This window comes from Ascaphus truei, chromosome 4, assembly GCF_040206685.1.
Source record: "Ascaphus truei isolate aAscTru1 chromosome 4, aAscTru1.hap1, whole genome shotgun sequence".
In the NCBI taxonomy this organism is placed as follows: domain Eukaryota; kingdom Metazoa; phylum Chordata; class Amphibia; order Anura; family Ascaphidae; genus Ascaphus; species Ascaphus truei.
This window is the reverse complement of record NC_134486.1, coordinates 272,325,645-272,349,790: the sequence shown is the minus strand read 5'-3', so window position 1 is coordinate 272,349,790 and position 24,146 is coordinate 272,325,645. Positions and strand designations below refer to the sequence as shown.

The 24,146-nt window shown below is 42.3% G+C and overlaps 1 protein-coding gene and 1 long non-coding RNA gene across 2 annotated transcripts; one reads left to right on the top strand and one right to left on the bottom strand.

Annotated features, from left to right (window-relative positions):
* Positions 1-1,082: 1,082 nt before the first annotated feature.
* Positions 1,083-8,335, bottom strand: LOC142493434 (uncharacterized). The gene is made up of 3 exons (XR_012801108.1): positions 6,401-8,335; positions 3,624-3,783; positions 1,083-1,603 (listed from the first exon to the last, which is right to left on the bottom strand). It is a non-coding gene; the product is annotated as an uncharacterized LOC142493434 (long non-coding RNA).
* A 68-nt stretch (positions 8,336-8,403) lies between these two features.
* On the top strand, positions 8,404-21,181 carry LOC142493433 (cystatin-like). Its single transcript, XM_075597491.1, has 3 exons — positions 8,404-8,694; positions 19,834-19,950; positions 20,916-21,181. The coding sequence occupies exons 1-3, from the start codon at positions 8,461-8,463 to the stop codon at positions 20,988-20,990; spliced, it is 426 nt and encodes a 141-aa protein (XP_075453606.1). The 5' UTR covers positions 8,404-8,460; the 3' UTR covers positions 20,991-21,181.
* Positions 21,182-24,146: the final 2,965 nt, after the last annotated feature.

Here is a 24,146-nt window from a genome sequence, read left to right as displayed (position 1 = left end):
TTCTACCTATTACCTCTATTTCTGGGTTACCCATACAGCCTTATTCCGATATGTTTTGATGTGCATCATCCAGGACGTCCCAGCTGCATTAACATGTGCAGCTTCCTGTTTACAATTATTACTAATGGGAGAGGCAGGTTGGAAACACATTTTTTGTCAATTGGCCAGTCTTGGGGAGATGTTTTTTAATGAATGATTTTTTTTCCATTCGATATGTGTATCAATACATTCTACACACTGACAAGTGATTAGCTAAATTGCCGATTGATCTGTTCTCCTGTAATCGATCCCTGAAGATTCGGCTCGGGGTACTTTATATCACTGTTAGGGATGCAGAAGATTACCCAAGATGCAAAGTTCTGTATGGAAGATCATTTGAACCGACAGGCACTAGATACAATTGGTACACTAGAGAGAGGGCAAAATGGTGTAACAGAGCCTGTCTCAGAAGAGGAAGGGGATATGACTTTGCAAATGGTTGCTATAGAAACAAAAATGCTTGTTACATTAGAATACATTCAAAAATACATTTTTAATGCTACAAGTATTGTCTCATAGTACAGAACTGATTTATTAAAAAAATACACAGATGTACTGTAGGATATTGCTTGAACTGCAGCTTTAAAAGCTCTACACATACTTTATGATAAATTCTCTTGTTGGTCCACTACAAGTACCAACAGTAGAAAAAGAATAGCATCTACACTTCTCAATAAACAATATAGTTTCTAAAACAGTATATATATATGTATAATATAAATGTGCACATATACAAAAAGTCAACACCATTCCCTTCCTGAATCACAAGCATTGCCCTTCAGCCTCAGAAAATACGTGTAGCTCCAAATCCTGCTTTAGTAAAAACTGATCCTCAGCAGACTTGCATAATGCAGAGTACAAGCCAGGGATTACGCGGTAGGAATAGCAATTTGCAGGTTTACTGTGTGCTTCCTCTGAGAAGATTTAACTGAAAAGCCTTTGTACTCTGGTGGTCACGAGTTTGAATCAGAGAAGGATTTGCAGCTTTTTGACCCATGAAAAAGCCTGTGCAGTCCCACTCGGCAAGAATGAAATACAACAAATTCTTAAAAAACGTACTATTTTAATTGATTTTCTTCCAAATATACGATGTGTAATACACAGACGTTAAATGTTGTGCTTTGTGAAAAAGGAAATCTTTTTAATAGTAGCCCTGAGATTCTTAGCATATCAAAAACATATTATTCCCCATTTTAAGCTGTTTGGCTAATGCTGGCATCATTTCTCTGAAGAAGAGCAATGTATACGATATGGTGGGTAAAAAAAAGTGACAGCAACCCTCCACTGTATAGTGTACAGTAAATAAAAATATTTACTTGTGAGTACATTCACATGTCTCAGACAGGTCTGCAACCCTGCCTTTCACCATTATCTCTTGGCATATAATGCCTGCAGCACAGGATTCTGGGAAGAACAATGGAAACAAATGTAGGTTGAGTATTTGCACTACGCCGGTGGCAGGTGTTTTTGTGGCTTTAACTGCAAGCCAAGTGGCAGCTCAGGACCATCGGAGCAACCCAACGCGCTGATGCAGGCAGGGGACACATCTGCAGCTGAGGAAGAACTGAGGAAAGAATAGTAGGGATAGAATGTAGTGGAATAGAAGCAGGGAACTAAAGTGGAAGACAGTATAGAGTGAATAGAAGAGGATGGTAGAAAACAAAGTTAATAGAAACAGCTAGAAAAGCAAAGCTTAACGATAGTTGATACATAGACTGGGTACATGCTACACTTGAACAAGGCCACCAGGCAGCAATCTAAGGATGAGAACGCTGCACAAAGTTCAGAATGTATAACACACCAGGACTACACAACCAGATTACGAGAATAAATGCAGAAATTTATTCTCCCTCCCCCCTCCCCTCCCTTTCCCCCGCCCTCCTTCTCCCCCCCCCCTTCCCCTTCCCTTCCCCCCCTCTTCCCCTCCCCTCCCCCCAATTTCCCCTTACCCCCTTTTCCTTTCCCCCCCTCCTTCCCCCCCCCCTCCTCTGTTCTCATCCATGACTTATATATATATTTTTTCTATATATTTTTAATATAGTCTGACATGCAATAGAAATAAGTTTTGGGTTCATATGGTCCTATGTTGAATGTCCAGTGGTTATGTATTTCATAAACAATCAACTAATGATAGGTATATTTGTTTATTCACTATTTGTGATCTGCCCGAAATATTTAATAAGTTCTCTTATATCTACAGACCCAAGTTTTATAAAGTCTATGATTAGATATGAATTTATTATACAAACAAACTTCCCAGTTATTGCAATTTGTTATATATTGTGATGTCCTAATATTCAGCACAGTTGTTTTTAACCTTTCAAATCACTCCATTCATGGAGTGAGTTTTAGTGTCACACAGTCCATTTTGTTAAACAGTCAAGGGAGCTCTGTGTTGCTCGTTTTTGATTGGAATTTTCATTTGCTTTGCATGTATGATGTGGAAAGTATTTATATTTGTAGCTTTCCATTGCACTGTGTGTGTTTAGAATGCCCATTCTGTTTTCTGCCCCTGCTAGTACACCATCGGTTCCAGCAGCCAATTGTTAAGCAAAAGTATAAACAAAACGAAAGCTTTTCATTGGTGGCTCAGCCGTCACGTCATAGGGGAGTTGAAGTTTCTGTGTCTCCATGTGATTCCTGCTTACTTGAGTGATAACAACTGTGTCCAATAGAATAATTACTTAGCGTCCTTGTCATAGGGGGCGGGATGATTCTCATAGGTAGAGAGTGCCGATACGTCATCAGAGGAGGCGGGAAGGGGGGGTATTTCAATTCTAAATGTATTGTACATACTATACTCTTTGACAAAGGCCCTTGGCGGCTGAAACACGTCAGAGTTTGTCTGTTGCTGTCTTTTTATGTAGAGGAAGGAACAGAGGGCACAGCGGATTCTGCAAATTCAAACTCATTTATTGAGCCAACACAACATTTCGACCGTGGAGGTCTTTTTCAAGTGACAATGACAATGAAAAAGACCTCCACGGTCGAAACGTTGTGTTGGCTCAATAAATGAGTTTGGATTTGCAGAATCCGCTGTGCCCTCGGTTCCTTCCTCTATGTACTCAGGACTGACTGCAGGCTTTCGTTCTAACATTGGAGCACCGGTAATTGTATCATTTTTCACTTTTCAAAGTGTGCAGCACTCCTCTCTATTATCTGGGCTGTCTTTTTATGTGCCATTAAAACGTTTTGTACCCAGTATACTGCTATTTTGGTCCCACTAATTTTTTCAAAGGCTGCTGCACCGCCATCCAAGAAATTTCTGCATTTGCACTCCAACCTGGTAGGAGAACGCCCCACAGCACCTGGATCTCAAGAAATATGTGAGTTTCCTTTATCCTGTTTGCATTATACCCATGGCCTGTGACACCCATACTAAGTATACCCTGCATAGGGGTTAGTGGGAGTCCACAAAGAGTGGCTTAAAAGGGTTTTAGTGACAAGGACATAACTACATTTGCTGTGTGATTTGGAACTATTTTATTGTTTGCATTGCATGGCTGTTTCCTGTGAGCATTGCATAGGAACACTGGCTCCTATTCTTTCACCTAGATTACGAGAATAAAACAAGGCAAAGTCACCTGTCGGCGAAGGTCATATGTGATGCCTCAGAAAAGAGGACTCCCGGGTGCCGGCCGATCAGCTCTATCGGAGGATCGGCGCTAATATTCTTCAGCAGTCGGTGTGGAAGTGGCAGTTCCCAATCAGACACCAGGTTCCTGGGCCAAGTAAAAAAGATTCCTGTAGGGGCACAGATGCATCGGATCAATACCGAGGAGGGATAGGAAGCAACTAGGGGACTGGGTCTGACATTTACTCAGAGCAACTAAGTCAAAGTACTAACTCCATTTGAGTGCTAAGAGTTGGCACTGATGGAAGAACTATATTGCATGTATGTATGTGTTAGGGCCGCTGCTGGGCCATGCCCCTCTTGGCGCGTCACGCCAGCAGGCCAAAGACGTGCGCGGCCGCAACAGGCAGCGCAACCACCCCCTGAGCCGCGCCTGCTCCTCTCCCCGGCACATCATGCCAGCAGGCCAAAGACGCGCGCGGCCGCAACAGTCAGCGCAACCAGCTCACCCGGGAGACTCCTGTCGGCACGCGCATCTCCCAGCTACAGGCAGTTCATGCAAACACACGTGGCGGCTGCGCGTACACGCCACTTTGCCTGCAATTCTTGGATTAACCTCAGCTGGGCTACACGTGAACCACAGGTAACGTCCTCCTTTCGACTCTCCTCCTACATCTAACCTCTCCCCTCTGCTCATCTTCCATTGGCTCAGCTTCCTACTTATACCCATTCAGACCTCTGCTTGTTGCTGAGCATAGACTATTGTTTATGCACCGTGCTCATTGCAGCCTGAGTACCTGTCTCTGTTCCTGTCTTGATCTCCTGTTGTGATCCTGCCTGTACCCGTCCCGTCTCTTCTACCTCCCTGGACTATGGCTTGTTATTGGATTTCTACTCTCTCTACTCCTCAACCTTGGCTAACGGACTATGAAGATTCTACTCTATCCACCCCACGAACTCGGCTAATGGACTACGACGGTCCCTCTCTCTCCGACCCCGGACCACGGCAAATAACCTGATCTACCTACACTACCCTACAATGTCCCGGCTACTTGTTTCTGATTCTGCTATCCGGACCTGGCCCCGTGGTTTAGGGCGGTGGTTATACATCTTCCCCACCTCAGCCCCGCGGTCTAGTCCAGGTTGTAGTGAGCATCCGTGACAGTATGTAAGAAAGTAAGTATGTATGCATGTCTTTATTTATATAGCAAAACAAAAGAAAATACATTCAGCGCCTGGTAGTGGAACCTCAGACACAGTACAGCTCCGTCTGGAAGACCGAACATCTGTTGCCATCAGCGGGTGTGGGGCGCAGCGCTCCATGGGGACTGCCGATTGTCTTGCCACGATTGAGAGGGGATACTCTCTATAATTATCCACCGCGAGCGTTCTACCTACGTCTAGTAAGTACATACTCATTGCATTGGATGATATTATCATTAATTATATTGCTATTGTGGTTACATCATATTGTCCTATTTGTTTTTATATATTTTTAAAATAAATGTACTTTTTTCTATTTCATTCACATGTAGTTTTGATCTATTTTCTCTGAGGCTTTCATCTAGTGTTGTCTTCTATGCTATTCTAATTACCACACAGAATTATGCTATGTGCTATTTTCTTCTATTTTCATGCACCTGAATTCCATCTACATTGAATTTCGCTGGGAGCAACTAGGACATTTGTTTTCTACTTTAACATTGAATAGTTGTATACCCTAACTTTGTGACTATTGTCATACTATATTGAGTTTCCACTACCAGGCGCCGAATGTATTTTCTTTTGTATAATCTTCATCTGACATAGGTAGTTACTTTTATATTATTTGGCAGCCGCCCCTCACTAATTTATCTGTGATTATTTGGGTTATCTACTAACTAATTAGTTATATCTATTCCAACAGTGTTAGCGCTACATTATCTCTTTTTTGCTCTTCTTTATTTATATAGCGCCATTAATGTACATAGCACTTCACAGCAGTAATACACATGACAATCATATAAATAACAAATAATACATGATGGGAAGAAGTGCTTCAGAGATAAAAGTAACATTTAGAAAAAGGAGTCCCTGCTCCGAAGAGCTTACAATCTAATTGGTAAGTAGGAAGAACGTACAGAGACAGTAGGAGGGTGTTCTGTAAGTGCAGTCAGTTAGACTGTAAGTTCCTCTGAGCAGGGACTCCTTTTCCTTAATGTTACTTTTATGTCTGAAGCACTTATTCCCATGACCTGTTATTTATATTATCTGTTATTTATTTGATTACCCTGTGTATTACCACTGTGAAGCACTATGTACATTAATGGCGCTATATAAATAATGACATACAATACAATACAAGTGTAAATTTGGGGTGGGGAAGTGCGCTACTACGATCTAACTAGAATGTGAACACAAACATACCACCAACCAAATGAATGGTGAAAAACAGTAAAAAATATTTTTACGTGATACTTATATGTATAAATTGGAGAGCGTCTGCAGCCGTGAGACAGGGATGGCTTGGGTACCCCCAGGGCTAATACAGAGAAAATACAGAAAAACAGCGCACAACGCTCATAGTGTAAAAATGTCATATATTGTGAATAAACAATAAAGGTGAGTATTCTGCGTACATCAAAGGCAATTTAAAACAGCATGTCAGGGAATTCCCTGACATGCTGTTTTAAATTGCCTTTTATGTACGCAGAATTCTCACCTTTATTGTTTATTCACAATATATGAATATATAAACCAAGGTTTATATATGAGGTGTAAAGTATCAGCCAGGGAACAGATACAGACCAGCGCCCGTAGTAACAGTCCGATAAGTCCAAATGAGGAGAGATGGGAGAAAGGATCCAATGGGTCCAATGAAGAGAAGTTCTCCAATCAAGAGGTCCGTGACATGTGGACAGAAACAAAAATAATAATCATAGTGTAAACTGTATCAGAGACTAGGTGAAACACAGCACAAAACAATAAAGACAAAAGACAAACAACAAAAAACATATACATAGAACACTGAAGCTGTAATAAAAACTATTTATTAAAACAAAGGAGCCTGCTGCAGCGGGTCATCAAGGGGTTAAAACCCAAAACCCTACTTACAGCAGGACCGGATATATGGATGTGAACCAAGCAGGAAAGAATGCCGAATGCAGGGGAAGTCCTCCGTGGGCGCTTCAGGTGAGCTCTGTCTCTCTCCGGTTGGTAGAAAGTTCTCAAAAATGGATACAGGGACGGGGGGGCTACACACAGCAGCACACGTCTGCTACAACTTCTCTCGCGATGACGTCGTTTCCTCCTAATGTGGTCAGGGACGCTACACACAACCAGCTCTCTCCACAGGCACCGTGACCTTTGACCCTACGCGTTTCGTGACTGACGTCACTTCCTCAGGGGATGGATCACCAGGGAGCTACTCATATGATTTAGATACAAAAGGGGTCGAGAGAAGACATCCTTGAGCAGAACGCAAGCGTCGGACAGTGTATTCATATATGTCTATTATAAAATTCAGTACACCGTTGTGAACATTTGTACGAGCAGTCCCTAGCCATGGGGACACAAATAAATGACTGTTGTACTACAAAAGTTCCTGGCGCCCATTATTCTACCACCTTGCTACATCATCGCCCAGCTGTCTGAATTGAGCCCGAGTCAAGGTAACCCATGTGGAGTAGCTATATAATACACCCTAATGTAATCTCCCTAGAAGCTCAGTTTAAAGACACATTCCTTCCTATGATTACACTAACACCAGGAATGCACCTTAAGCACATGTTATTGTGAGCTATTTTCTTATGTGCGCAATTATGAGTAGCAATTGTATTGGGATTCCTGGTATAGTTGTTTAGTTTATTATTTTTATCTTATTGCTTATTCCTTCGATTTCCCTTACTCGCCCTTCCCGGTATTTTTCTTTCTCCGCTTCATTCACATCATTCACATCCCAATTTGGGTTGGTTCCTGGAGTCTAACCTTTGGTTGTCACTGCTGGTTTGGTAACAAAGTCACCACTCCCCTGTTCTCATACAGAAGAATGAACATCACACTTTGCCTGTTCAGCAGAATCACAAATATTAAAACTTTCATAATCATTTACACTTACTGTAGATTTCTCCCCCCCACATTCAATGTATTAAACCAGTGAGTTTTTTTCTCTCCACGAGGAGTTCCTTTTTCTATGAGCCTATTGCTAAGTTATTCCTAGTGGTCCCACCAAAGCACTCAAAAACTGATTAGAATCGGAAACTAAATATAATAGTCCTGCAGCACCTTACATGTGCAATTACTGCCATCGTAATGTTACCAGATGTTTTTACAAGTTATTTTCGCTGTAAAGAAAAGACTTTCCTCAAGACACTCAAAGGGCATTATACTGTAATGTGTCCCCTGCACAACACTGACGTTAGTTCACTTTGTTCTGTATGCATGGGACCTAATGCAAGGAACCTGCGCCCTGTTTACTTGCATTGTACCGCACTGAATCAATGATGAGAGGGAATAGGGTGGAGCCTCGCAGGCACATGCGTCAGAGAACGTGAAGCACGGGGCGGACGTTTTTGATGAGGGCAAACCGTCAGCCGAACACCTTTTGGAAGAAATACTTATTACTATAAGTATTTAACGCGGCACATGTCGCTCACGTAGTCCAAGAAAGAAACGATAATAATAAATCCTATGATTGTTTATAATGATCATAGTCATTGCGTAGCTGGCTGCCCACAACGAACATGGCGCCCTCCCCCTCCCCCTTCACCACTGGCCCTGCCCCCTCCCCCTTCACCACTGGCCCTGCCCTCCCTATATCAGTCTCTCCCCGCACCCTGTCGCCGTTATATTGTCAGAGCTCAGTGATCATGGCGATGTTAGTCTCTGCGCTGGTTGTTGTGATGCTGGTGGTCGCGTCCAGCGGCTCCCCGGACAGAGAGGGCGGGCAGCGGCCTCGCAGCCTGGTCGGGGCCCCGATAGAGGCACAGAAAGATGAGGAGGGTGTGCAGCGGGCACTGATGTTCGCTATGAAGGAGTATAACAAGGGCAGCAACGACAAGTACGTCAGCAAGGTCGCCAATGTCATCAACGTGAAGAAACAGGTCAGTAAAAAAGACGTGGGGGGGGGGGGGGTCACATGGGGCACGGAGAGGTGGGGCACGATGGAGACGGGGTATATGGGGCACGATGGAGGGGGGTATATGGGGCACGATGGAGGGGGGTATATGGGGCACGATGGAGGGGGGACACGCAGGAGAGGGGTGAAGGGGGCATGGGAAAGGTTTTGGGTGATACAGGAAATGGGGGGGGTAGGGTGCACAATGAAGAGTGGAGGTCGGAGGGCAAGATTGTGGGTGAGGGGGCAAAGAAATGGTTGCTTGATGCCGGGTGATGAGGATGAACGCAGTGGTGGTTCCGTGTGAATTATAATTATGCAAGACCGGCCCGTCTTCGGGGGCCCTCCGCTCACCTGTAGGCATTGGGATCTAACTTTTGTCCGACTGGATGGGGGAGCGTGCCCCCCTCCCCGAAGGCTGCCCCCCTCTCCCCCACACACCCCTTCCCTCCGCCCCCCCCCCTCCCCCCATATCATCATCATCTCCGGTCGGAAGTTTGGTCCCGGGGCCCCCGGACCGGCCCTTAACTTCTCCGCAGCGAGCCGACTTTTGCAGCGTCTCGTTGCCAAAGCAACGCGACCTCACAACACGATGTTGCATTGCAGTGGTATTTATTTTATAAATCCAAGGGGGCCCCGCAAAGCCTGAGAGGGTGGCCCCAGCCCCTTCTACGGCTGCGGTCCTAGTGACTCTAAGGCGTGCGCTGTGCGTATAAGCACTGCCCCTCAATGGGGCTGGGCCCAATACGCATCTTCCCGCTGAAGGTGCAGCCGCGCCGTACTGCCAGATTTTTTTAAACTCAATGAAATTGAGTTTAGAACTTGCGACGGAGGTGTGGCCACGCCCCTGCCAGCGGTTCACCCAATGAGGGCGAACCAGCTGTGTAAGGTCATGGCAACGCCCCCGCAAAACCCCCACCATGCTCCCTCCCGTCGCAATTTCCTCTCCCTGGAAGACCGCAGACGCGCCGCCCCCCTCCCCCCTCTCCCCCAGTCAGGCCGGTCCCAGTTAGTACCCTGTCGCGCACCTTTCACCAGTGGTGCTTGGTCCTGCTGCGGCCGGCGGCGGCCGCGGGCCACCAGCTCCTTTCCTCCAGTCTGGAGGTCCCCGCTGGCTCCTTCCGGCGTGGCTGACTGTGTGCTGTGACGCGTCACAAGGAGCTACAAGGAGCTTGTGGTTTCGGCGAGTGCCGCGTCACGTGGCATGCAAGGGAACCAATCACGGATTGGATCCCAGCAGCCAATCCGATTTCCCCCCTCTGCTCCGATTTCCCGTGTGTGTGTGCCAACCAAAGCAGTGGGGTTTTCTGTGTCGGAAAATAAACCTGTGGTGCTGCAATTCATGGTCAAGATGAGGTCATTACACATGGGTGGGTCTTTACCGATGCCAAAACAGGAATGGGTCATGTGTATGGGGACACGCTATGCCCTTTAAAGACCATGTAAGATTAGGCTCTTATTTTATCCTCCTGATCTGTTATGTTTTGACTGTACCATAATGTTGGTCACATGAGTATATTTTCTAAGCACATATCTTGCTGCTAGAATAGCTACAAATGCACTGTAGGGCGAAGTGATGCAGTACACCCATCATGGAGATGGGCCTGATCTATCATCTTCCCCATTACATTTAACCCCTACATGATGCTTTAGCTGCACATTAACACCTATAGATTTGCTTCAGCTATTTATCAACTAATTTATTCTTGGGATCAAGGTTTAAACAGTGAGCTGAGTAATGGGGTGGTGTGGTTTTTTTTTTTTTCTTTTTTTTTTAAATCCTCCAGCTATGTCCTTCTGCCTGATCTAAGTGTTTATCAAAATGTTGTCCACGTCCTGCTGATTCATTAACTCCAACCAAGGCAGGCTGGCCTAGAGAGGAAACACAGGAAGGACAGACTTCTATTGAGGCCTAGAGGAAAAAAGAAGTTGCAGCAGCTGGTTATGGAAGCAAGTGGTATACAGTAGCTTTCTTTATAACATTGGTGTCAGCTAGAAGGGATTGTAGCTGGGCTCTACCATGAGCTGCACAAAAATATACTTTCTCATAATTTCATTAATATGGTATTATTGTAATAAGTTTTCTGATCTTGGCACAGATATGTAACAGTTATATACCTTACTATCTGGTCATTTCAATAAAGGTTATCATACAGAAAAAGATTGACTGCTCAGGATTACAGAGAAAATGAAGTCTGAATAGGGTGCTACACAGGTGATATCTATGAATAAAAGACAACACGGTTTAAGGAACCTCAGTATATCTGAACCTGAGTATATCTACCTGTGCGCACACCAATGAGCGTTGCAAATACCGTGCTAGTGAGTAGTAAGTGATTAAAACAACGTTTTAATTGGAGTCTATGTAAAATAATGGAACTTAAAAGGCAAATACAACAACAAAATGAGGGGACAGGGCAGAGGAAATGGGAGTATAGAATTCCAGTATGGTATTCAATATCCCCCATAGTATATACTGCTGATTCAGTCCTATAATTATCTACTAATGGTGGTCTATCTTTGCAATGATCATCTTACATTAAAGTAATTTGAAAGCAGTTACACTGCTATGCCTGACTACACAGTTGGTCCTCACTTATTTGCCGGAATGCATCCCACCAACCACGGAGGGTCGGATTTGGGGTCCATGTTAATCTGCGTCGGATAAGCGGTTCCGATGTCAGATACTGCATTATGCAGTGTCTGATCAGGCGTTTGACAGAAAGCGGACTGTCCGATGCCGATGACCACCTGGACATGGATGATTTTGCTAAGCATAAATGGTCACTGAATAGAAAACTAGACCTGGTAGAAGTGTAGTGGCTTATATTATTCAGGGTAATTGGTGTAATATAACAGATTTAAGCACTAAATACTTGATAGCTTGTCTCAGTCAGTTGTGGGTTATAACCAATTTAAGGTAGAATGCATTAACAAACAGAGAAAATACTGTGCGCTACTATCTAACCCAGAATTTAGAATATAAATATAGTGCAGTGACTAAACCACATAAATAAGTGACCAAGAAATAAATCACAATAACCACAGTGAAGGTGTATATATGAAGAAAATTATATCACATAACCGTGTATTTGTAGAGGCATCTGCTGCTATACACACAGGGGGTGGCTCAGCACCCCCCACACTCTAAGAAATGGAAACAAAACAAACAGCGCACAACGCCAAATAGTGAAGCAAGTAATGCTATGTATTAGTAATGAATGGATCAGTAGAATGCATTAACGACTGCTGTTTTTATAAGGACATTCCCAGGGTGTACAGATACATGAGTATGTATCTGTACACTCTCCGGAAGAAATTGTTATCGTTTTTTCCATCTCAAAGTCTAAACTGTTTTAACAATGTCTCTTGTGTGACATAACATTAGAAATAAATGTTTGGGTAAATGAACGGCCCATAAAATGGATTTTCTGCAAGTGATAAAAATGAGGTTTTCAGATATGGAGGTATGTATTATAATATATTTGGGGAATGAGATATGTAATCTTGTGGGAAGAGGAAAGCTTTTGAAGTTTAAAGGTCAGCTAGCTTGATTAATGTGCAAGGTCAACATGAAATGTATTTAAGACACCCCATTTTGCAGCTCTAGCTGTTCTCTGGAGTAAACCAGGTCAGGGATAATAATATACATATACACAGACACATTACCTGCAACAAACCGTAAAATAACAGATGCTATAGTTAAGGGACAAGGAAAAACTCAAAGTATAAAAGTTAACAAATGTACTCTAACGGTGCTATGGAGCAGAGAATATACAGTTGGGTTCGGAAATAATTGGACAGTGATACAAGTTTTGTTATTTTGGCTGTGTACCAAAATAAATTAAAGTTACAGTTAGACTGCACTTTAAGCCCATATTCATTATCTATCTGCTTTAATTTGAGGGTATTCACATCCAAATTGGAGGATGAGTTTAGGAATTACATCTCTTTAATATGTAGCCCCTCTTTTTCAAGGGACCAAAAGTAATTGGACAATTGATTCAAAAGCTGTTTCATGGACAGGTGTGGGTTATTCCTTTGTTATTTCATAATCAATGAAGCAGGTAAAAGGTCTGGAGGTGATTCCAGGTGTGGCATTTGCATTTGGAAGCTGTTGCTGTGAATCCACAACATGCGGTCAAAGGAGCTCTCAATACAAGTGAAACAGGGCATCCTTAGGCTGCAAAACAGAAAAAGAAAATCCATCAGAGATAGCAGCAACACTAGGAGTGGCCAAATCAACAGTTTGGTACACACGCACTGGTGAGCTCTGCAACACCAAAATGCCTGGACTTCCACAGAAGACAACAGTGGTGGATGATCGTAGGATCCTTTCCATGGTGAAGAAAACCCACTTCACAACATCCAGCCAAGTGAAGAACACTCTCCAGGAGGTAGGCATATCATTATCTAAGTCTACCATAAAGAGAAGACTTAACGAGAGCAAATACAGAAGGTTCACCACAAGGTGCAAACCATTCATAAGCCTCAAGAATAGAAAAGCCAGATTAGACTTTGCCAAACAAGATCTAAAAAAGCCAGCCCAGTTCTGGAACAGCATTCTTTGGACAAATGAAACTAAGATCAACTTGTACCAGAATGATGGGAAGAAAAAAGTATGGAGAAGGCTTGGAACGGCTCATGATCCGAAGCATACCACAACATCTGTAAAACACAGTGAAGGCCGTGTGATGGCATGGGCATGCATGGCTTACAATGGCACTGGGTTACTAGTGTTTATTGATGATGTGACAGAAGGCAGAAGCAGCCGGATGAATTCTGAAGTGTATAGGGATATATTGTCTGCTCAGATTCAGCCAAATTCAGCGAAGTTGATTGGACGGCGCTTCACTTTACAGATGGACAATGATCCAAAACATATTGCGAAAGCAACCAAGGAGTTTTTTAAGGCAAAGAAGTGGAATATTCTGCAATGGCCGAGTCAATCACCTGATCTGAACCCGATCGAGCATGCATTTCACTTGCTAAAGACAAAACTTAAGGCAGAAAGACCCACGAACAAACAACTGAAGACAGCTGCAGTAAAGGCCTGGCAAAGCATCACAAAGGAGCAAACCCAGCGTTTGGTGATGTCCATGCGTTCCAGACTTCAAGCAGTCATTGCCTGCAAAGGATTCTCGACAAAGTATTAAAAATGAACATTTTATTTATGATTGTGTTAATTTTTCCAATTACATTTGAGCTCCTGAAATAAGGGGAGTGTATGAAAATGGTTACAATTCCTAAACGTTTCATACAATATTTTTCTTCAACCCCATAAAGCTGAAAGTCTGCACTTCTATTGCATCTCAGTTGTTTCATTTCAAATCCATTGTGGTGGCGTACAGAGCCAAAATGATGAAAATTGTTTCGGTGTCAAATTATTTCCGGACCTAACTGTATGTTAACAAGAAACAAACAGAAGCCCCAAATAAGCACTCTAGCATATCCATAAAATATAAAGACTTATTAAAGCAATAACAAAAAAGCAAACGCACAACATAAAATACAAATCCTTGGGGACCCTTACTATCAAAACTGATTAGCTGCAAAAAGTAAGCAGGGAAGATACTAATAAACAAACACCATAATTATGATGTATAGGCCATCACTAAGTTCAATGCACACTGGGAATTATTTTCCCCTTTAGTTAAGGTGAAAAAGATATTTTCCATCTTAACACTAGAGACACCGGCCGGTGTTAATTAGCATCAGTGAATAAGACATCCCTACATGAAGTATATAACACCTGATGATATGAAGGTAAGTAATTACACTCTAGCACTATGATGTAAAAGAAATCACAAGATAGGTGATAAATACACACTACGTTATTATGTATTTGCCAACATGTAATTAGTACAAAGGGATGTCCGAATAGAGATCTATGTAAAGTCCTGATAATTAGTTGAAACACACTGCAAGATATTATACTTGATATTTAAGGACCATAGTCGCTAAGCACATGGAGAGGACCTGCTTCTCCTATAACTCACAGATATCAGTAAGTGCATAGAAGCCCAATATGTAGCAATTGAACGTGCACAGAATCATCCGGTCACGATAAGATTCCTACATGTAACAAGCTGCAGCAGTGTCTACAGTAACAGACGGAACACAGACCCTCCGGTCCCAGCGTATCTCGGTGAGTCCTGGCAGAATTCAACAAGTTTCAGCAGGCAAAGGAGAAGAAGCAGTCCAAGGGTGACATGAAGCAGAGTGCAGAGTGTGAAATCACCCGTTCATAATGAAGCTCCGGCAGCTAACAGGCTGCAATGCAATGAGCAGTAAGCAGTGGTGGGCAGGACACAATCTTCCGATCATAACAGATCTCAGCGGGCACACAGCAGGGCAGTCAGACCTCGTGGCTCCCCAGGAATAACACCGGCTACCCCAACGTACGTGTCTCCATTAGTGGGCTTTTTCAAGGGGTCTAAAGGATTATGGTATGTCAGGTATTTAAGCTGTTACAAATTAATATTGCAGCCAATAGGAAGCAAGTAGAAGGGAGAGTAGAACAGCTGATTTGAAGTCTCCTGCAGGTTCTAATCATAGGAGACAGAGTACATTTAGAATCACACATCAAAAGTTAAGTCTTAAATTACAACTCACTGTTGTGTTATAATACTATTCTTAGTTTTTACAATAGTTAAGTGTATTATGTGAAGTAAAACTAAAATAAAAAGCTGGACCTGAATACATAAAGATACAACTGTCTCATAGCTTTACTTAGCTAACAGTGTCTTTTTTTAGATACAATAGTTGCTAACAGTCCGTGCATACAGAATAGATGCCAATGAAAGAAAAGTAGTATTATAAGCATAACACAGCAGACCGATGTAATAAAATAATAAACACCTGAAACAAATAACAATGGCCTTGATTAAAATAAAAAAAATTAAGTGTGCGCGCGCGCGCAACTCAATCATATAGATAAGGATATGCATAAAACAGAACTCAGAAAATCAAAGGATAATAAGGGAACACCAAACCATAAGGATACAACCAATACACTGGAACGCAACCTACAAAAACATTGCATAACCCATGTACTCATTGAGCCCATGGGGCAACAGAGTTCCTAATTATAATCCAGTTATAATCCATCGGCTTTCACGGCATTCTCGAGATCCCCACCTCTGATCCCAAGAAAAACCTAGTCTATAGCAAATGCCTTTTAAGATGGTAGGGTCTGAGTTGTGTAAGGTGAAAGTGTTTGGCAATGGATGTGAGTTTACTTCCTGCGCTTGGATCTCTAAATGAACTGCGTATATTCCTCACATGTTCTAATACGTGGTCATTCCAATATAGATCTTGTCGCAGGGGCAAACTAGATGGTATACAACTGCCTTGGATTTGCAGCTCCGTGTTTTCCTGATGACCTATTTATGATCCCTACTGGAATTGTAGAAATCAGTTGTAGCCACCATATATTGACATGCAGAGCACCTCCGACAGAGAGTAAAACCCTGTCTCCTAACATTGGAGAGAAAATGTACGGGTTTACTTGCGATGTAGTGAATGTGCACTAGCATGTCATGGAGATTAGGAGATCTCCTACTGACCAAATTAACACTTTCCCCTAACAACTTTTTCTAAATCGGGGTCAGTTTGGAGGATATACCAGTGCTTCTGGAGTATCCGTCTGTAGTTCGTCTAGTTCCGGTTATAGGTACCAGTAAACCGCACTGCCGGTTCCAGATTATTGATTGATTTAGCCGTAGGAATAAAGAGTGTCACGTGACTGAGAGTTGCTCTTGCTTTTCCCACGTCTGAAGGATTGACTATAGCCTCTGGCCTGGAAGCGAGATAACTCATTAGATCTGGTATCAAAGATTTGGTGGAATAACTTCTTTTGAGCCTTAAAAACTCTGATCTTGGGGCACCCCGTATCTGATGTGCTGGATGAGCACTCAGTGCATGTAATACCACATTGGTGGCTGTATTTTTGCGGTGAATGTCGTCATGCCCCCTTCAAAATCTATACTAATTTGAAGGTCCAAGAAATGAACACTGGTGGTGCTAGCTTCTGTGGTGAGTCTAATATTCTGGTCGTTGTGGTTGACGCCATTGACGAAAAGGTGTAGGTCCGAAATTTAACCCCCCCCCTCCACACAGTATAAAAATATAGTCAATGAACCTCAACCACAACAACACATGCTCAACACCCAAAGTGTTCCCATCCTGGAACACAATTTCCCTCTCCCATCTCCCAAGGAATAGGTTGGCACAGGAGGAAGTGCATGTAGCAACCATCGCCGTACCTGTAGTCTGTAAATAAAATCTATTATTGGAAACAAAATAATTCTGTTAAAACAAACTCAAGAAGATCCATGAGAATGTGTGAGAGCATCATCCAGACTGCCCATTGATAGGAAATACCGTGCTGCCGCTAATCTATCCGAGTGACTTGCTTCCTATTGGCTGCAATGTGTAATGCGTAGCTCACCACAAATGAGGCACGATCGCAGGGCTGAGGTAGGGATTGGTATAGAACGCCGTCCACAACAGCGAGGGCGCGTCTAGTGTAGGATAGTCTTGCAAGCCGGGTCGGGGTTAGAGGACAACGTAAACGGGGTGCTTGCCGGGTCTTGGAGCGGAGAGTAGTGGATCGTTTGGGTACATAGCCGGGGTCAGGATTGGAGAGTGGAGTCGTCGAAGAGCCAAAGCCAGGGTCTGTGCAGGAGAGAGCAGGATCATTGTATTCCAAAGCCAAGGTCAGTGCAGGAGAGTATCACAAGTTTAAAGCAGGGTCAGGCAGCAAGGTAAGAACAGGCAAGGCAGGATGCGGTAAGGTGCAGCGTCACAATCAGAAGTTATGCTCTGCAATGCAGGAGAGTACTAACCGGGTGTATATATAGGACCTCCCTCCAATGGGAGGCAGCAAGGAAGTGGAGGAGCCCTCACTGATAGGCTGCTGGATCATGCAGGTGCGTCCTATAGCACAGCCGATTAGGGGTGGGACCTCAGGGGAGCGCGTAACCCGCGCATCACGCTGGCGATGCGGTAGCGCGCCTCTGCATCAGTGTGGGGGCGGAGACCGGAGGCGGGACCCTAGACAGGAAGGGAGGATCGTGTGCGACCGTTGTGCCAAGTACATCTGTCGTCGGGGCGGAGACCACAACACTGGCGAGAGCGCATACCACGTATGCATCGCACGTCATTGCCGCTGGGGGGAGAGTGTACCCTGGACATGGAGACCGACTGAGCCCGCGTGCTGAGCCCATGAACCACCGCTGGGATGCTCTCTGAGTGCTTCTGGAACCTGACGGACAGGTGAGGGTTAAGGGGTCAGAACCGTCGGAATGGCTAATCCTCACACAATGTTAATTTGTAACAGTTTAAATACCCGACATACCATAATCCTTTAGACCCCTTGAAAAAGCCCACTAATGGCAAAATGTACATTGGGTAGCCTGTGTTATTCCTGGGGAGCCCTGAGGTCTGACTGCCCTGCTTTGTTGCTGCTGAGATCTGTTATGATTGGAAGATTCTATGTCCTGCTAACTGCTCATTGCATTGCAGCCTGTTAGCTGCCGGAGCTTCATTATGAACGGATGATTTCACACTCTGCACTCTGCTTCATTTCACCCTTGGACTGCTTCTTCTCCTTTGCCTGCTGAAACTTGTTGAATTCTGCCAGGACTCACCGAGATACGCTGGGACCGGAGGGTCTGTGTTCCGTCTGTTACTGTAGACACTGCTGCAGCTTGTTACATGTAGGAATCTTATCGTGACCGGATGATTCTGTGCACGTTCAAATTCTACATATTGGGCTTCTATGCACTTACTGATATCTGAGAGTTATAGGAGAAGCAGGTCCTCTCCATGTGCTTAGCGACTATGGTCCTTAAATATCAAGTATAATATCTTGCAGTGTGTTTCAACTAATTATCAGGACTTTACATAGATCTCTATTCGGACATCCCTTTGTACTAATTACATGTTGGCAAATACATAATAACGTAGTGTGTAATTTATCACCTATCTTGTGATTTCTTTTACATCATAGTGCTAGAGTGTAATTACTTACCTTCATATCATCAGGTGTTATATACTTCATGTAGGGATGTCTTATTCACTGATGCGGCCGGTGTCTCTAGTGTTAAGGTGGAAAATATCTTTTTCACCTTAACTAAAGGGGAAAAAAATTCCCAGTGTGCATTGAACTTAGTGATGGACTATACATCATAATTATGGTGTTTGTTTAGTACTATCTTCACTACTTACTTTTTGCAGCTAGTCGGTTTTGATAGTAAGAGTCCCCTAGGATTTGTATTTTATGTTGTGTGTTTGCTTTTTTTGTTGCTTTAATCTTTATATTTTTATGGATATGCTATAGTGCTTATTTGGGGCATATGTATGTTTGCAGTCAATTGGATGTAGCAGTGGGCACCCCTGTCTTTTTGTATACATTTGCCACGCTCAGTAGCACTCTTTGAGATATAGATATAGACATTATACATATATCTTCACAAAACAATCCTTGAAGGCAGTTGGACTCCCTATTTATGTAACATAAGCTGCTTCAGTAACAATTCTATTACTGGTTCAGGGAAAAAACGCTTCTCCAATGGTCTGCCTGTTTGCAAGCCAAACCAATTTTAGGTTCTTCAGGTGACCATCATTGCTAATAAAATTTTAAGAAAAAATGGGATTATGGACTGAGCTAATGTTAGGAGCCCCTTTTGAGATGTATTTCTTATCTATCTTTGTTTGAATGCACACCAATGTGTTTGTGCAAAAAAAGGAAAAACTATATTCCACCAAATTGCGATAACTGGTTTGTTTAGAGAAGGCAATGTAAATGAAGAGAAATACATTTGAAATGTAGTGACATCTGGGAACATTTCCTAAATTACAGGGAATTAGAAAATGGATTTCTATTTCTACATCCTTCCCACGGTTTTTAAAATATAGTTTTGTAATATTTAATGATGTTATATAATTCTAATACTGTATATACAAAATGTCAAATGTATATTGTACATTTCTATATATTTTAAATACTTCATATACTTATGTTTAACATTTTATAGAGGGTGCTAAAGGAAGGGGATTGGCTTTTCTGTCTTATATCGAAGTTCACCTTGCTTTTGTCTTCTCTTTTTGTTTTTTAAAGATTGTGTCTGGAGTAAATTACTTAATTAATGTGGAGATTGGTCGAACTACATGCACCAAGCCGACATATAATCTTGGAGAATGTGAATTTCACGAGCAGCCAGCAGATTTATCCAAGGTATCGCAATACTTCTAATAAGAATTGTTTTGGTTATATGTTGTGTTCAATTATCCATAATGTTAAAGTGGAAAAGCATGTAAAATATTTATTTTTAATTCAACTCTTGATGCGTTTTTTTTTTTTTTTAACTTCTATTGCAGTTTTTACCCACCTCCCAAGCAGTGCAAGATTTTTGCAGCACTTTTGTGTTTGGGATAATTTGTTGCAAATGTTCTGAGCAGTTTGAGCTGTAAACAAACAAGACAATGTTTCATTACAAATATAAGAATTCATTGTAGCTGCTGAGGTACACTGAAGCAGTCATTGTTGGGCTGTGCTTATAGTGCCGGCGAATGCGACGCCGTGTCAAAACAAATGCATTGCCGCCGTTGTGTGCGCTTATAGTAAGCGCGGAGCGACAGCGCGATGGCTTGAACGCGATCGCTGGAAGTCATCTCAATTTGATTTTTTTCATTTTTTTTCAGCGACCGTAGCCTGACGTCGCATAGCCTTAGTCACACAATCAGGATTTTTACAGATTTATAACAGGAGCACCAAATGATTGTCTTGGATAAGAATGAATTATATTTTACCCATGCTTTGCATATAAAAATAATTTTAAAAAAGTTGGAAAGTAGTATTGCGGCTTTTTAAAGTGCCATATCAGAACATTGCTGCCCTCATTCAGTAAATTGTGTAGTTATTGTAGTACAAAAAGTATATAATCAGGAAGAGCATCTGGTTTCGGTTAATTGTTTTGTTGAGGTATATTTCTGAAATGTACAGGTTCAAAGCCTACCAAGATTAATTTTGCAAAGGGGAATTAAAGAAGGCAAGTTAACTTGTTCCCCCAAAGTTTAAAGTTCAGTCAGATTTGGCACACTGTTTCAACATCTCCTTTTCATGTGTGTTACTTGAAGACAATAAAATGTTCTTTACACTGTGTATATTTTATGTTGACAAGGTATTTTCTTTTCTTTTAGCTCATTTGTAACTTTGAAGTGTGGAATGTACCTTGGCTGGGCCAAACCAAACTGACTAAAAATGAATGCCACTAGATCTTCCTTCCAACAACACATCAGTATTTTGATAGATGTTTTATTGATATCCTGTTTGACGCTTACTGCAACTATATGCAAGCTATAACATGCTTACAGCTGTTTTTAACTCGTTTGCATTGTTTCTGATATACAAATAACAATTATGTAAAGTAACATATTCCTTTAAACAGTAAACATTTAAAAATAAAGTTTCTTGTTTTATTATACTAAAACTAAAAAATCTGTCTTTGTTTCTTCATTACAACTTTGCGCACTGAATTTATTGAAAGTTTTTTTTATTATATAATAAAGCTTGTACTTCAGGTATCCAGAGCAACACTGAATATGACCTTGTTTCTGAGAAGCAGTTAGTGCAAGCTCTCATGGCAAAGCTGGAGTCCTGTTTCACCCCCTATTTCTCTCTTCCCCCCTCAGAATACTGCAGTTCATCTATAAATTACCGATTTCTGAAAGAACCACACTAGGTAGCTTTATGTACAGTAGAGCTGAATTACAACTATTTTGCACTTAAAGCACAGAAAAATATGTGTAACTTGTATGGAGCTGAGGAGACCATGAACATGCTCTTGCGTGTAGGAGCCTACAGTATGTCCTCCTGGTCCCACACTTCATCCATGAAGTCCCAAACTTCAGTAATAATGCATAGGCGGCAGTGGCATGTACTATTTTAAATCCGGTCATGGCCAGCGCAGCATTACTTTCTAACATCCTTTCTTATAATACAAAATGTTCACAATTTTTTGTTTTGTTTTTTCTCTTCTTTGAGAGGGTTTTAGCTTTGAACTAAATTTAAGGGTGGATGTAAATTAAATTAGAATTGTGATTTATTTATTTCCTACCCAATAGATGCAGGGTTGTTGGTCAGAAACGTATTAATCATGATTGAGGGAGAATTTAATCTCCACATAAGTTTGACATGCTCTCGGTATCAATGAGTCATCACGATCCTCAATTATCTACTTGTTGGCAGTGTTAGTGTCCACTTTCAAGGTATTTTAAAATTCTTTGCATGCTCTAACTGTTCAAGTACAAACCCATTTGTAAGAGATGTTAATGCCGTTTTATTGAAACATGTATTTCCCAATCTTTTAAAAGTATAAACATTTGAATATGTATCTTTCAAAGCCATGGCACTTATTTTAGAAGTTAAACAAATACATAACATCTTTAATTTGTGTGAACAAATAGTCACAGTGATTTTAAAAGCTTTAAACGCTACTTTCACTAGTGAATAATTCTTGTTCCATTAAAAGCTTGTTCCATTAAAAGCTATATCTGTGTTGACAGTTACCATTTCAACTATAAACTGAAAGAATGCACAGTGATGCAAGATCACACCATTGGAAATCATGATCAATTTAATGGATTTTTAGTCATTTTTGTAACCAGGGAAGTTTTCTGTATGGTTTTTAAATTAAATAGTATTAATGGCAGAGGTTATAATCACAATATGACACACACTTTTCTGGTGGTCCCCATGATAGTGATAACAATGGGTTAAGTTCCACCCTTCTGATGAGATAGAACAAAGTTCCGCTTGTGGGAGGCCCTATGCATAGCCGTACCGTTCCTCCCCAAGTAGTCGTCTGTCCTATGTAGCTGAGGTATTGTTTGGTTTTGGAAGTTTACATTTTGGGTCTTTCCTGACTGTCAATCCAGGGGACTTCTAGCGTCTGTCTCTTGCTGGAGCCCGGACGTCCTCCACGCCAAGAAGGTGCCTGCACATTGTAGCTGACCAACCGTATATGCTGCAAGGTGTCTGAGTAAGCAGCTGCAGTGGTCTGCAAAAGATGTGCTGAAACGTCTGCACACACAGCTCTATGCTTGGCAAGTGAACACACCGCTGCCCTGCTGTTCTGCTAAGAAGCTGGTGGACACTCAAAGGAGTCTGCATTAGCAGACAGACAGACTGCTTCTACTGTCTACAGACAGTAGAAGGACTTCTTAGAAGCTGTAAAGCTTGCAGAGGTTGGAGAGGGTGTCAAATCTTGACAGTCTAATCAATTTGCATGAAATTGATGCTGGTTTAGGAAAGGATGCTATCCCTAAAATTACAAGGTAAGCCCAAGTGAGTTGGTCACTGTTTGCTGTTTTTGTTTTTCTAAAAAAAATTATTACAGTTCACATATGGCTATCAGTGCTGCAGGTATACAGCCAGAGGAAGGTGGCGTTAAAATGACTTCCGAGTCTACCATTAAAAAGAAGGCTGCAAGGAAAATCAAATATTGCTCTGCCTGTGCAAAAATGGCGTGGGAGAATATAAAAAAAAAAAAACTGACTGCTTCAACGAAGCAGCAAAGGAACCAGAGAAGACAAATGGTTGATTTCATGTCAAAGGATACAGTAACACAAGGAATTGAGGCGGCATCCTCAACGTCTGCAAACAAAGGTAAAAGACGCACAAGGTTACATACCGGTCTAGAGAGAATACAGAATGCTGAGGAGGCGGAAGAACAATTTGTGCAGCATGAAAGCAGATTTTGAATCCTCAGATAATGACTTCCATGGAGGAATCGTAAGCGTTTGACTTGGCGGTCATTCAGCCTCATAAAGGCCATGAGTGAAATTCTGCACATGGAGGATGAGCCTGTCCCTCCGGAAATAAAGGAGTGTGTTTTTAGGTCTGCAGTGAAAGCCTAGAACTTTTTTTTGGCGCATTACGTGGTGAAGGAAATTGAGAATGAATGGACACAGCCAGCCAAGAGAGTGACAATGTCCACAAAAATTCACCGGAATGTATCTTTGTGAAAGAGGATGTGGAAGCTGGGATTCACCTCCTACGGCTCAAGTAGAGGTATAAAACATCTGGAAAGTTTGCATGACATTGGATCGGGTCAGGCAACCCGTGTCGGAGGAAGACTGCATCAATTTCGGGAAGTCGGCCCAAAACATTTCAGATGCTTGGTGCAAAGTATAGTTCTTAAAAGTGTAGCGGCTAGTCGCTAAGGTAATGAAACTGCTTTAATGTATTTTTTATTAATAGTGTACAGGAGCAGGGGGTCTCCTGAGCTGAACCGCTTTGATTACTGGCTCAGGGACCTCCTGCTTCCCGAGTTACAGGCCCCCCGGTATGGGGCATCGGATGCCAGTGTCGCCGCCATTTTTAAAGCGTCCACGTGATATGTAAAATAATGGAGGAGATACTGGCATCCC